Source organism: Photinus pyralis, unplaced genomic scaffold (genome assembly GCF_008802855.1).
Source record: "Photinus pyralis isolate 1611_PpyrPB1 unplaced genomic scaffold, Ppyr1.3 Ppyr1.4_LG1, whole genome shotgun sequence".
Classification (NCBI taxonomy): Eukaryota; Metazoa; Arthropoda; class Insecta; order Coleoptera; family Lampyridae; genus Photinus; species Photinus pyralis.
The window spans coordinates 60,634,092-60,647,267 of NW_022170249.1; the positions used below are offsets into that span (position 1 = coordinate 60,634,092).

At 36.0% G+C, this 13,176-nt stretch overlaps 1 protein-coding gene across 1 annotated transcript; it reads right to left on the minus strand.

Moving 5' to 3' along the window:
- Positions 1–11,257: 11,257 nt before the first annotated feature.
- On the minus strand, positions 11,258–12,278 carry LOC116164704. Its single transcript, XM_031478909.1, has 2 exons — positions 11,931–12,278; positions 11,258–11,830 (listed from the first exon to the last, which is right to left on the minus strand). The coding sequence occupies exons 1-2, from the start codon at positions 12,276–12,278 to the stop codon at positions 11,258–11,260; spliced, it is 921 nt and encodes a 306-aa protein (XP_031334769.1).
- Positions 12,279–13,176: the final 898 nt, after the last annotated feature.

Consider the following 13,176-nt stretch of genomic DNA (forward strand, 5'->3'; position numbering starts at 1 on the left):
TGTAGGAGACTAATGACTTTTGTTTTAGAAGACTGTTTTTTTTTAGAACGACTTCCTTGGTCGGGGTTAATTTTAAGAAAATATCTCTGTATCATTTCCAAGAGGTTGGACACCTCATTTGGATATGCTAAGTTAAAGATGTAGTGTAATCCGAAAGCAATTTCAATTGCAATTATTAAATCACATACACATTTGAATGGTTTCCTCTCCAGTATGACCCAATATTCTTTCGGTTCTGGTTTATCTAAAAATAAAAAAGAATTTGTTAAGATACGGAAACAGTAAAATAAACCTAGAACAAACAATCCCACACAATATATAATCAAAACCGCACTTGCGTACAGACGTTACGAGCCCGTACAGCAACAAATAAAATGTTTATTGCGCATGGGCAAAACACGATCATCACTTCTATTGAATCATCCGGTGTGATACCCGAAACGGACAAGAAAACTTTTTACCCCTACTCAGGGGGATGCTGGTAATTAATTTTGTTTGGCAGAAACTCACCTATTTCAATAATGCAGGGAGAATTTATCTCGACTAAATTATTTATATTGTTTTCGGCAAAATCTTCTTCCTGAAACAAAAAAAATTTATGCATCCACGATACGAAACTATCACAAGGAGGGAGAAAATTTCAAATCTGATTTATTTGATATATACGAGTAGTAGACAGAGGCCCATCTGTATCAGTGTACAGTAGTATAAGTAAATGCTTGAAAGTAGGGACTTATATTTGATTGTATGTACAGGTTGAATTGAACCTTTCTTTTTTTGATTAAAGAAAATATAATAAAGAATTTAAAAATAAAAATTTTATTCAGACTGTACATACCTGCAATCAGATATAAGTACCTATACCCTCCAATAAAAAGCTGAACAACTTCATAAAATTCAAACTTGTTGCAAAAAATTGGAAATTTGACCTTCAGTCCATATTTCTGTATCCTCGTTTGTATCATAGTTATGATACCCAAAAAATGGTCTCGAGGGAAATTTGTGTGTACTAAACACCGACATACTAATGGTGATAGGTGGATCAACTGAAGCAACATTTAAACACAACGTGCAATGTAAGGTTTTCATAAATTATTATTATCTTACCTTAACTTTATAGATAAATTTCTTCAGGTTTTCTTTAAAGTATCCACAGAAAACTTCCAAAACGTTTTGTGGGGCATTGTCTGTATTTTCAATAAGGTTGTTTTTTTTACCGAATTGTATGATTTTAGATGCCTTGGCATTTAGTCTACTTCCTATACAATTCAATTCAACGGTAGTAAGTTTTTGAAAATGCCAATAGAAACAATGAAGTGATTTTTGAAGAATTGGCCATTCGTTTAGCACTTCTTCTATGGAAGGCGTGTCTTCGGTTTTGTTTATTAATTTTCGGATGTCTGGGTATGTAACTGTCAAATATTCGTGAAATCTTTCATTTGTCTCTTCTATCGAGTTGTTGTTTAATGCATTTTTGATATTTTCTTTTTCGTCATGGTGAACCAATTCGGGATCCCAATTGATACTCCCACTTGTTAGATTAGACATTTTCTTTGCCAATTTAGGGGGGATTGGGGAAGAAGATTTGCTGCCCCTCTTATGAGGGCGATTAAGGTAATTATTCCTTTCTATTAATTTCGCAGTAAGGGTATGAGACCCATCCCCAATAATTTTATTATCATCGTCAATGTCTTGAAATATTGGACATTTTTCAATAATTTTATGCGCTATTAATTTAAATGCTTTCGTTGGTATTTTTAATTTAAACTGTCGCATTTCATTAACTATAATGTGGACCATGTCAGTTTGAATCCTCCACCTCGTTTGCAACAAATCCTTTAATTTTTCTGGATTTTTTAAAATGTCTTGCGAAATTGCTTTTGATGCTTGGACCATCATATCGTTGGGAATTTTCTTCCATGGAATTTCAAATGTTTTCCATAAAATTTCGTAATTGACTTCGTATTCAGCAACATTCTCCGATGGTCCAGGCACAACAGTGAAATCTGATACCGGTTCTGGGAGGTTTGCCGGGAAAACAATGGGAGTATTTGCAAGTTCCGCGCAGGTGTCATCGGTAAGTGCAGTAACAGTTGATGCCAATGAGCAGGAGCTTACGTCCGAAGACACACTTACTGGAAGCCATAGTTGATCTCTTGTTAGTAGCATTAATGTTTCTTTAGAGTAGTACTTTAACGTGGCATCTTCATCTACCACGCTTCCATCACTTTCCAACACCAAAACAGATCCATCTACGTTGATTTTGGCAGAAGCTAAATAAAAAGCATTAAAATGTGGTAGCACGTTTGCGGCTGGTCAAAAATATCTCGAAAAGGACTACTGCTATCATTGAAATCATTTAAAATGTTACTCTTTCTTCTAATCAAATAAGATCATAAATTTATTTGTGTGTTTTTTTAAATGAAGATACTAAAATACGTGAATAGAAATGGAAGCCTATTTCTGAATGTGATTAGGTTCTTACCTTTTAATATAAGCTGAGTCCAAATATTCTCCTCTGAATCAATGGGAACCGTGCATTTCAGTTGACGCGTCTGATCCCATACTTTAAACACGTACATGATTACGACTGCAAGCAAAGAAAGAGCAGTACCTGAACAAATCATTGTCGTATTAACATAAACAATAAAAAACATTATCCCTGCTTAATGCACACGTTTATCCTACCGAATGTCGCAGAGTGATGGGGTACCATAATGCTTATTGCGAGTTACAGTTGATACCCAAATAAATTTACATAAAAGTCATATACGGGATAATGTAAAAACGAACTGAAATAAGTGGTTGAAAATTTCCTGGAATTTAGCTACGGGTCTGTTAGAACACTACAATACGCGTAAGTATTTGAAATCACCATAAATGCAAGAGCAATAATATTATGCGAAATAAGTGAATATGCGATATTTACAATTAAAAGGTTTCATAGGGGGCCGATTTGAAGCTGTAATAATAACACTCATCTGGTGCCTTGTATTCTAGTAATGTCTCGTGACAAATTATTTCATCAAAAGGTACCAATGCAAATTCAACGTTTTCGCCTCTGACGTGTAGACCAAGTTCTTCATTATGCATAATATCAAAAGACTGCCCATAAAAATAGATCGTATTTTTCGATGTTTTTGATAAAATGTGAGAAATGTGAAACGCTACAAAATTTCCCATTTCGTTTCTTTTCCAACATACTTGCATTCCTTTTTTGTATAGTATTCCGTGAAACATTACATCTTTGCTGATGTAAATGGCTTCCTCGTCAATTCCAATCCGACACGCAATTGCCTGGTTCATCTCATCAGGATAGTCAATAGGACTATAGTAGATTGCTTCATCGTTAAAAATAATGTTATTGTTATAGACGATATCCTGGGATAAATCTAAAGATTGAGAAAGTTGATGTTTCGTTGAAAGAGATAATAATATATTCTTGAAACATGATGTGTGCTTAACAACGTTTTTGAAATATTGGTGTTTATTTTCAAATCGAAGTGTCCAAAGGTGACGCAATGGTCCAAACATTTTTATTAAAAAGGGATAATGTGTCAAATAATGATGTTTGGGTTTCATAGTTTCATTGGGAAAAAACGACCCCCTCAATACAATATATTCCTTTATATAGTTATGTAAAAGAGCTATCTGGTCTGTGCTAATTCTGAAACCTAAAAGAATTAACAGTATCTTATGTAAACGAAGCATAATCTTCCATAATTCTGTTTGAATTACGTGTTCTCTTCCAATACCAAAGAACGGAAGAACCAGCAAAAACCGCATGTTCTGAGTTGCTGTACCAACAAGCTTATCGTTTTTTTTTACATCTGGAAGAATAACGGTCGGTTCGTTGGTAAATTTAACCAATTTTAGGTTATCATTAAGAATGTCAAAAGAAATTACTTTACTTTTTAACAAATCATTAAGAATTAACATAACATCTCGTTGTATTACTCCTTCCAGCATGTCATGTGCCATACAAGGTGGTAAACCGGGTGCAGCCACGTGAAAATAATTCAAAGAATTAAATATTGACTCAATTTTTACTCCACGAAATGGCAAGTTATTGATGTTTGATAAGTTCACATCGTCATTGTAAGAATCGGGATTCCTTATCTCAAAATTACAGCAAAAGTGGTTACTTGTGCTAAACTTATTGGCGTAACAGTATCGACAAAAAAACCCAGCAGTATTAAAATTTTCAACAAAGCCTCCCAATTCATGGTTGCCTAAATTGTCACCTGCAATGGCAATAACCGACCCCTTAATAACAGAACCGTTAATTGTGATCCCCTTATTTATCCTTAAGGTCATCGACAAATGTTTTAAATACGTTTTGAAATCCATTTTTTTTTATATCTTTTTCATAAATAAGTGCCACCAGATGTATATGTTCCTGTCGTGTTCTAAGCCAAGCCGGTAAATTGGCCACTGTCATATATACTCCAACAATTTTGTGTTTTTTTCCTGTAGTACGTAATGGATTACACACCTCAAAGGCATCTTGGTACAAAATTATATTTAACGCATTTGGATTGTTTTGAAAAAATATGTTTTTAGAATAGCACTCCCCATCTTCAATATCTTGATACATTCTTCACTTTGGTTTTTAAGCAAGAGTTAGAAAAATACATACGCGAAAAGTTTCTATTTTGGAAAAGAGCGCGTATAGTATCAGCAATGGGAACGTAATAAAATTTAGAATTACTACCTAATTTTTTACAAACTGGCGGTACGTAATTAAAGTGTTCTTTATAACAGGACATTCGAGAAAACCGAGTTCTTAATTTGCCATTACTTTCATTATGCAACTTTAAAAATAAATCATTATCGCACAAAAACTCTTTTGTAATTGCAGGAGCACCGACATTGAATGCAGCTGATTTCGCAACCAAATGATCCACATTTATTTTTGTCACGTTAAGAATACTCGTGATTATTTCCTGTAGTGATTTGTTTGCTAGAAAATGTTTAGATTCTAATTTAAGGTATAACGAAGACAGCAGTTTTAAGCATGTATTTTCGGTATCATCACTTTCACCGGATGGTTCTACACATAACTGATTAGAGTTATCTACATCCTCAGGTATACCATCGTTAATTTCAGTTGCAGAACAACTGCTGGTTATATTTGCAATTTGTGTTGTACTCATTGCTTGCTTATGCCTTCTCAGGAAATGACTTCTCAAATTTGGGATCTTATTAAACTCTTTCACAATCTTACATTCGCGGGAAAAAGGGCAAACTATAGGATTTCCATTCTTTATGTGCTGACATAGATGCTTTAGCAGATGGTAATTGGTATTATTATTATCAAAAGGTTGTTCACAAACTGTACACATTAATAATTGAACGGTTTTGTCTGCTGAAATTAACTGATGTTTCATCTGTAGATGTGATTATAGAAGGAATTATACGTTTTGAAAGTGATGCAACATGTCGGATATTTACACTTAAAGAAATTACCTGACTTATGTTTTGCTTGATGTCTATTATACTGCTCAAGCGTTTTCAAGTTAACTAAACAAATACTACAAACGAACATATTGTACAGATATACAACTTACCTATGAAATTAAAGTCACTTCACCACTAGACTAGGTTAGCGCGAGGTTTATCTGCTAAACGAACGTAAGCGTATAATACAAGAATACAACTTTGGCGTTGAACTTCACCATTCCGATCCAATTTCTGCAATAATGCATATTATATTACATTTAAGCTGTAAATTCACATAAGCAAGGTCATTTTACTTACCGCTTGTAATTTTTTTACAGGAGTAGTTGTGTATTTATAAGATCTGTGTAAAGTTACACAAATATGAAGATTTTTAATGAGTTGTTGGAAAAATGAGATTTTCTGGTATTTTTACTTAAAATTTTCTATGATAATCAATGTAAAATAGATGTAAAATTACTAGCAGTTTTTTCAGTGTATCTGCAGCATCTTTTCTTTTCTTCCGGTACCTCAGTAGCGATACGTGACACAAACCGAATTGGGCTGCGGCTGCACGTATAGAAGATCCTGATTCAACGGAATTATGGGCCAGCTCATACAAAGATCCGTCACGTGACGACCTATCTGTTTTATTTATCCTTTTTCGGGGCATCTGTAATGAAATTCAACGTACTATAGAAATTAAAAAATGAAACTGGGGTCAGTTGTACCGGTACAATCGACCCCGGCAGCTATTTTAAAATTGAGACGAAGTTTTAAAGGACACTCAGATACGGCACTGATATTATAAGTACAGTAAACATGGCCTCAAACCCTAACAAATGCATACAGGGGAGGTAATTACGGAGAAAAGAAATTTGAAGGTGTCACATACCTACCTATAAACGAAATAGATAGAACTTACTTTTAAAGTTGAAAAATACACTACCGCACATATCACTGTAACGAATGGCACTGTGATCACGTGCGTTATGGCGTTATGAACGTCACGATCATGCGCATTATCTGCATAAATAACACTTATAAAGACTTGCTAGTTTCGGTAATATTTGAAATGTTACAATTGACCCCTGTTACAATTGTCCCCGGTCTCCCCTAAATTAACAGTACCTTTCCACTCGTAATTTCCATATAGAAACGTTACGGCCAAGTTACATGCTAGAACTTACAAACGTTAGGTAACAGAGAGATACTAGTATACTTGCAAATTGAAGTTTACAATAGCAAAGTCTACCAATCTTGCAGCAAACATTCGTAACTTACGATGCTTAGTGGGTATTAGTTAATTGGTGCTTGACGATTAGGGTAAGTCAGGGTGAGATAGCCACATGGGTGAGATGGCCAATGCCATTGATTCCAGTTTCTGTAGCAATAGTTACCGTGATGTGCGCAAGAGGACGTCAGTTGGTACCACGCATTTCATTAGTTCCGACCGCGCGTGTTTGTTTACAACGGTAAGTGAAATTTTAACTAAATTAAGTTTAGTCTATGCGTGAAAAAGTACGGCTTCCACAACATACAACTGTATTTTTTTTTAATTCGACATTCAAGTCTGTGGTTTGTATCTGATGAATCTAACACACATCAAAACGGAATTCTAACCTAAAAGTAAAAACGTGCATGTACTTTAAATCGCAAATAATCGGTTGGCCATCTCTCCCATATGATCGGGATAGATGGCCACTCATTATTTGGTATAGTTGGCCAACATTTACGCCCTAGTTTTTTGTAGTTCAGAGAGGATGCCTACGCAATACAAACGAAAAACATCTACTAAAAGGGGCTGTTGGACCGAGAATGACTTGAACGTCGCCATGCAAGAAGTCCAAAATGGTTCATCAGTTAATGCGGCAGCACGAAATTGTGGAATTCCTAGGAAAACTCTAGAACGAAGATTGAAAAACAATAACAATTTAAAGGAACGTATGGGTCCTGATTGCCTTCTTGGAAAGGATAACGAGATAAAGCTTGTAACACATTTGAAAAAAATGCAAAAATCAGGATTTCCATTAGGGTAAATCAAGGAGAGATGGCGCGCTTTTTTGGTAATGCAATTTGTACCTTAATATGTTAAAAATAACAAAAAACCTGTAACAAGCTTAACAACTTACAAGGTCACCTTTCACAATATCATCACCAATGAAGCTAAAATAAGTACATTTTCGAAAAAGTACACATTTTTCTTTTTTTGGGAATGCGCCATCTCTCCCACCATCTATAGGAGAAATGGCGCAATGCATTAGGTGAGATGACGCATATGTTTTTATGATTTAAATCGCACGACATATGTAATTTATTTATTAATGGAAGGGTCTAGTCATAAAATAACTAACATAAAAATTTTTAACAGAAAAAGAAAATCAGTTCTTAACTTTTTTGGGGTGTTTACCACACAAATCGCACTTATCGCCATATTTGGTGCAACATTCATGTAACCACCGCCTACAGTTTATGCACTCAATCCAGTCGTCACTTTTCTTTGTTTGATTATATTCTTCGTTACATCCGACACAAATACATGATTCATCTTCTCCACTTGAGGAATCTCATAAACTACTGAATTTTCATCATCTTCTGAAGATTCAGTTACGTTCCGTACTCGTTTTTTTCTTTTATTGCTGTTGAGATCATTTGCTTTCGTAGAGCTTTTAGTATTTCTTCTAATATTCTCTTTTCCACTTTTTTTTTGCTTTTCTTCAATTTTTTGTTTTTTTTCTAAAATGTACTCATTGCTTGTTAAAACAGATGCCAGTTGTCTTCCTCGCTTTTTCACATTTTCAACGGCACGTAGAACTGGCACTGGAGATATTTGGTCTAGCATCTTACCAGGGGTGGGATTGTCGGTTTGTTCTTGTGAAGGAACAGGTCCCTCATCAACCCAGCTTGAGCAACCTGGCTGAGGTGTAGATGGTCTGTTGCTAGATACTGTACCGTCAGTTGGAGCATGGAGAGGATTCCTTGATTCATCGTCCGTTAAGAATGCATAATCGGGAATGGCGGATGGATCAAACGGTACTATGCCTGTGGCTACAAAAGAGGATACCGTAAGACGGGGCTACTTTGGACAGTTTTTGAGGTTTTTTCTTTTTTTTGATCTTATTTTATTTCGAATAGAACCAGGTTTTTTTTCGTAGGTTACTACACCGTTCCGCTATGACTTGCTGAAAAAAATAGTTTTTTTTTCTCTGGTATATATATATTTTTTTAATTTTGAAAAGTGTCCGAATTTACCTACATATGTGGGGTAATTTCGGACATGTATTTAAAAATGCATAAAATTGAAGTTCTACGAGTTAAAAAGTAACTTCGGACACAAATATAAGTTTTTAAAAAAAAAAAGAGTTGTTTTCACATAGAAACTCAAAAAATACAAAAATTCTTCAAATTATTTAACGTGTTTTATTTAAAAAAAAAACATTACTATCAAAATATCAGTCAAAAACTTAATTATATAAATTTATATAACAAGTATGAAACTAAAAAACATTTTCTTACAATAAACAAAAATAAAAAACTCTTGATATATCACAAGTCATCACTCGTTTTTGGTTCAATAATAACGTCTTACTGTAGAACAATCTTTGGTGCGTTAGAAAATTTATATCGTTCCCTTCTTAAAGGCACTGGATTGAGGATCTCAAAAATATCATGACCCTCAATATAGCTCTGGTCAGGAACATCCGGAAAGTGAAAGTAGGTATCTTTCTCAGTCTTTTTTTTTTCTTAAAAATCTTACTTGAAGAAGGGGACTTTCAGTATCTTCACCCACCTTTTCTATAACTTTGGCTGCATAATATTTTATATCTGAAGAATGTTCTATCGGAACCTTTACTATGACAAACATTCCAGGTTTAACGTTCTGAACTTCAGGTTTATCTTTCAAGTTGCTGTCGGTTAAATTTTCTTCTTCAAAGTGCTCTGTCGGAAAATCGTCATGATGAGAGGGGCCGGCCTCAAGTAAGTCAAGCCTTTTCTTTTCTAATATTTGGTCCCTCATAACACTTAATGGTTCATCATCAAAGTCTTCTAAGTCTACTTCTTGTCCCACTTGGTTTAATATCGCTTCTGGTGCACTGAAATCTCTGATCTCCACAGCTTTTCCAGCTGTAACATTTATGCGCTTTCTTTTGGTCTTTGTTTTAGGTTCGGGCATCCTCGATGTTTTTAAAATGTCTAATAAACTGTCTGAAAGCAGTGAAGCATTTGGATCATTATTTTCATCCTGTTGTCTTGGGATTCTCTTTAAAACTTGGTCTGCATTTAGAGGCCATATTCCGGTTGCTCTGAAACCCGAAATGATATTTTTCTCAGAAGTTGCTTTGATTTCATTTAATGTTCTATTGAGTAATGTGGGAAAATCGGATTTCTGGAAAGGTCCCCTTCTTTTTAATTTCCAATCGGTTAGGATTCGCCTCCAACCAAAGTAAGCCACATCAAGCGGTTGGCAAACATGAGTTGAATTAGCAGGAAGTAGGGCAAATGTAATATTATTTTCTTCACACTTCTGAATAACATCCAATGTTATGTGAGAGGACAAGTTGTCACCAATCATTAATTTCTTTCCTTCTTTATTCCGGTAGTAGGGTAAAACTATTTCTTGGAACCACTCTCCAAAAGCTCGGGCATCAAACCAGCCAGATGGTGTGCAGGAATATCGGCATCCTAAGGGTCCATTCTCCTCCCATTCTTGATACCTGTGCTTCGCTTTATAAACGACAAACGGTGGTAGCAATGTTCCTGAAGGAGAAGCGGCCATCATGACGGATATGCTGGTTTTCGTTGCATCAATAACTCGATCACAATTTTTACTGCCCCTCTTGCACACTATTTTCACTCGCCCAGGATCATCACTAAAATTTGTTTCATCATAGTTTATTATGTTTTCAGGAGGCACACCTTCTAATGAAATTTTTAATTCATCAAAATATTGTTGAATAGTAGCATGGTTGACGCTAGCCCTGCTTCTTTTGATATTTTGCGCAAGCCTTACTGATAACTGTCTATTTCTACTTAGGAACTTCTTAACCCAATCTACTCCTGGCAAATGATCAGAAAATCGATCAATCTGGACTCCTTTTCGGTTAAGGTAGCTCTGCACAACTTTCCTTACATCATATTCCACTAGTGGAAAACCCCAGGTTGCTGCAGTTGATATTCCATGAGCCAAATTTGCTTCTTCATCAGTGTTCAGCACTGGTTGCCGTCCTGGATTTTTATCATGAGTCCCTTTAACTTTGTCACCAATTGTCGATTTTGGAATCCCATAAAATTCCGACGCCTCTCTTATGCTCTTTTTGTTAGATTTAACATCTGCTACTGCTGCTCTTAACACTTCTACCGAATAATTCTGGTAGGGGCGGCTCCCCAGTTGCCTTTTGTAACTTCGCACCATTGTCCGAAGTTACCCTTCAAAAGGTGATTTTTTTGGTTAGGACGATCTGAACAAAAACAATGGACTAATCAAAATCTACAAATTACACGAAACATTCCTAACATACAAGCTTTCCAAAAAGTGGAAAAACTACGACTCTATCATTAATAGGTTTCGGTGTACGCAAGTTACTTTTTCCACTTTTAAAAAAGTCAAAAAATTGCTTACTTACGGAAACCGACGTAAAAAATCGTTGGGTGCGAAAAAAAATCCATACTCACCAAACGTTCAAGGGCAACTGTTTCAAACACTCTCTTCTCATCAGGTGACCCCGTGAATAATTTCACTGCCCCCCCATAATTTTTGTTTTTTTGTTAAACGGTCCCGTTGTCCGAATTTACCCGAGCTGTCCAAAGTAGCCCCGTCTTACGGTACTGCATTTTTTATTGTCGCTGACTTCTCCCAGGCAGAACCCAGTAATTTTCCAAATTGGAGCCTTGTAATACGTCTTCCTGGATTTGCTTCATAATAAAATGCTTTGAACGATTTAAAGAAACCTCTGTCCAAAGGCTGCAGGAATTGTGTGGTGTGGCTCGGTAAGCAAAACAAAATAACATCGTTTTCAACTGCATATTCTAACATCTCCACATTACTGCAGTGGGAAGAATGGCCATCTAGCAGCAACAACACTTTCCCTGTTGGTTTACGAGGAACAAACTGTTCTTTTAACCAATTGAAAAAGATGATATTATTAACATAAGCGGATTTTTCCGACATATAAACGATAGAACCAGGCGGCATTCCGTCTTGAAATTCAGGTTTTTTGTTCTTCCCTTTAAATATGGCCGTGGGAGGAATAAATGCCCCTTCAGCATTACAGCATACAATAACGGAAATTGTTTCCCCTTTTTCCGCAGATGAAATTGACACAACATTCTTGGAACCTTTAGCAGCGATGACGTGCTCAGGACGGGTGTTTAATTGTAAAACCCGTTTCGTCTATGTTAAAAATGTGACCGGGTTTATTCATTAAGTCATTTTCAGTTAATGTGCGTTCAAGCCGAGAAAAATACGTTTCCACATTACTTCTGTTCATTACCAATGAACGCGCCGTTGAAACACTCTCAGACTTTCTTATTGTAAGTTCCTTATTCCGTCGTAAAAATGATTCTAGCCATGGATAACCTGCCTTGCAGGATTCCCTATTAAATTTGTGCGGTAACTTCAACTGTTCTGCTAACTGAAAAGCCATGGAGCGCACAAAAGATCTGGATGGAGCAAATCCATGCTTTTGCTTCTTAATATGGCTTACAATTTTCATTTCATTTTTAGGACCCAGCGCAGACGAGGGGCCTAGATTATGACTGTGAATATCTCGTTTCTTCTTTCTGCGTCTCAAGGTAGCTTCGGGAACACCAAACTGACGGCCAGCTTCTCGGACACCCATTCTCCCTGTAGTCCATTTATATTAGTTCTAAAGTAGCCGAATAGAAAAAAAAAATTATAAAGTTTTGCCATTTGCAGATTATATACAACAAGGGAAGAGCTTTTAAAATCAAAAGAGTTCTTAAGTTAGTAGGGTGAGCTTCACCCCCAAAAACCACCCCTAATACGCACCGCGGTGGTTTTTGTCGTTTTTCTCAAGAACCCTTGGTCGCACAGAAAATTTTATTCTTACTAAAAATGTTGCTCATAAAATTTTCTACAAAAAAGATTCTTTTCATTATTTTATTTCAGCCAATGCATTTCGAGCAATGACCGATTGAAAAGAGGGGTAGAAACAAACACAGGTCGCCTCCTGAGTTGTAGTCCCCCAATGTGGTTTAATGTTCTAAATATACATGCGACAGATATAATACTGCAAAATATAGACAAAAATATGTTTTTTGTGTAATTTTTTTTTTCTGTTTTTAAAATATTTGAACCTATTTTAATTTTGCTGCTCATTTCCACACCACCCATGAGGTAGAGCAATCAGTGCGTTTTTTTTCAAGTGGTTTCCCCTGTAGGCCTATTCAACTAAGTTTGATCTATATGTCATCGTCTACAGTCTCTATAATGTACTCGGTATTCGTACAACTTTGGCCACGACAGGTTCCGCACATAGTTGTACATTTCAAGCCCGCCCTAATGCAGCTACATCTTTTCACACACCCTTGTTTGCAGTTGCAAGTTATTAACGATAAAATTTGAGCCGGGGCGGGCGCTTCTGTCGTATATATAGGCGACAGTGTGTTATTAATTTTCTTCCAGCCCCATAGGTCGGGCTTTAAAGATTGTTCCCGCCATATTTGTACTTGAAGGTACGTTCGCCGGGAATGTTGCTGCGCTGCAGCTGATGTGGG

Bases quoted from the DNA above. Each gene is read 5' to 3' on its own strand.
- LOC116164704 (XM_031478909.1), bottom strand. From the start codon at position 12,278: ATGGGTGTCCGAGAAGCTGGCCGTCAGTTTGGTGTTCCCGAAGCTACC. The intron at 11,831-11,930 runs GTAATGAACAGA...TTTTTAACATAG, and splicing joins TTTCAACGGCGCGTTCATTG to ACGAAACGGGTTTTACAATT.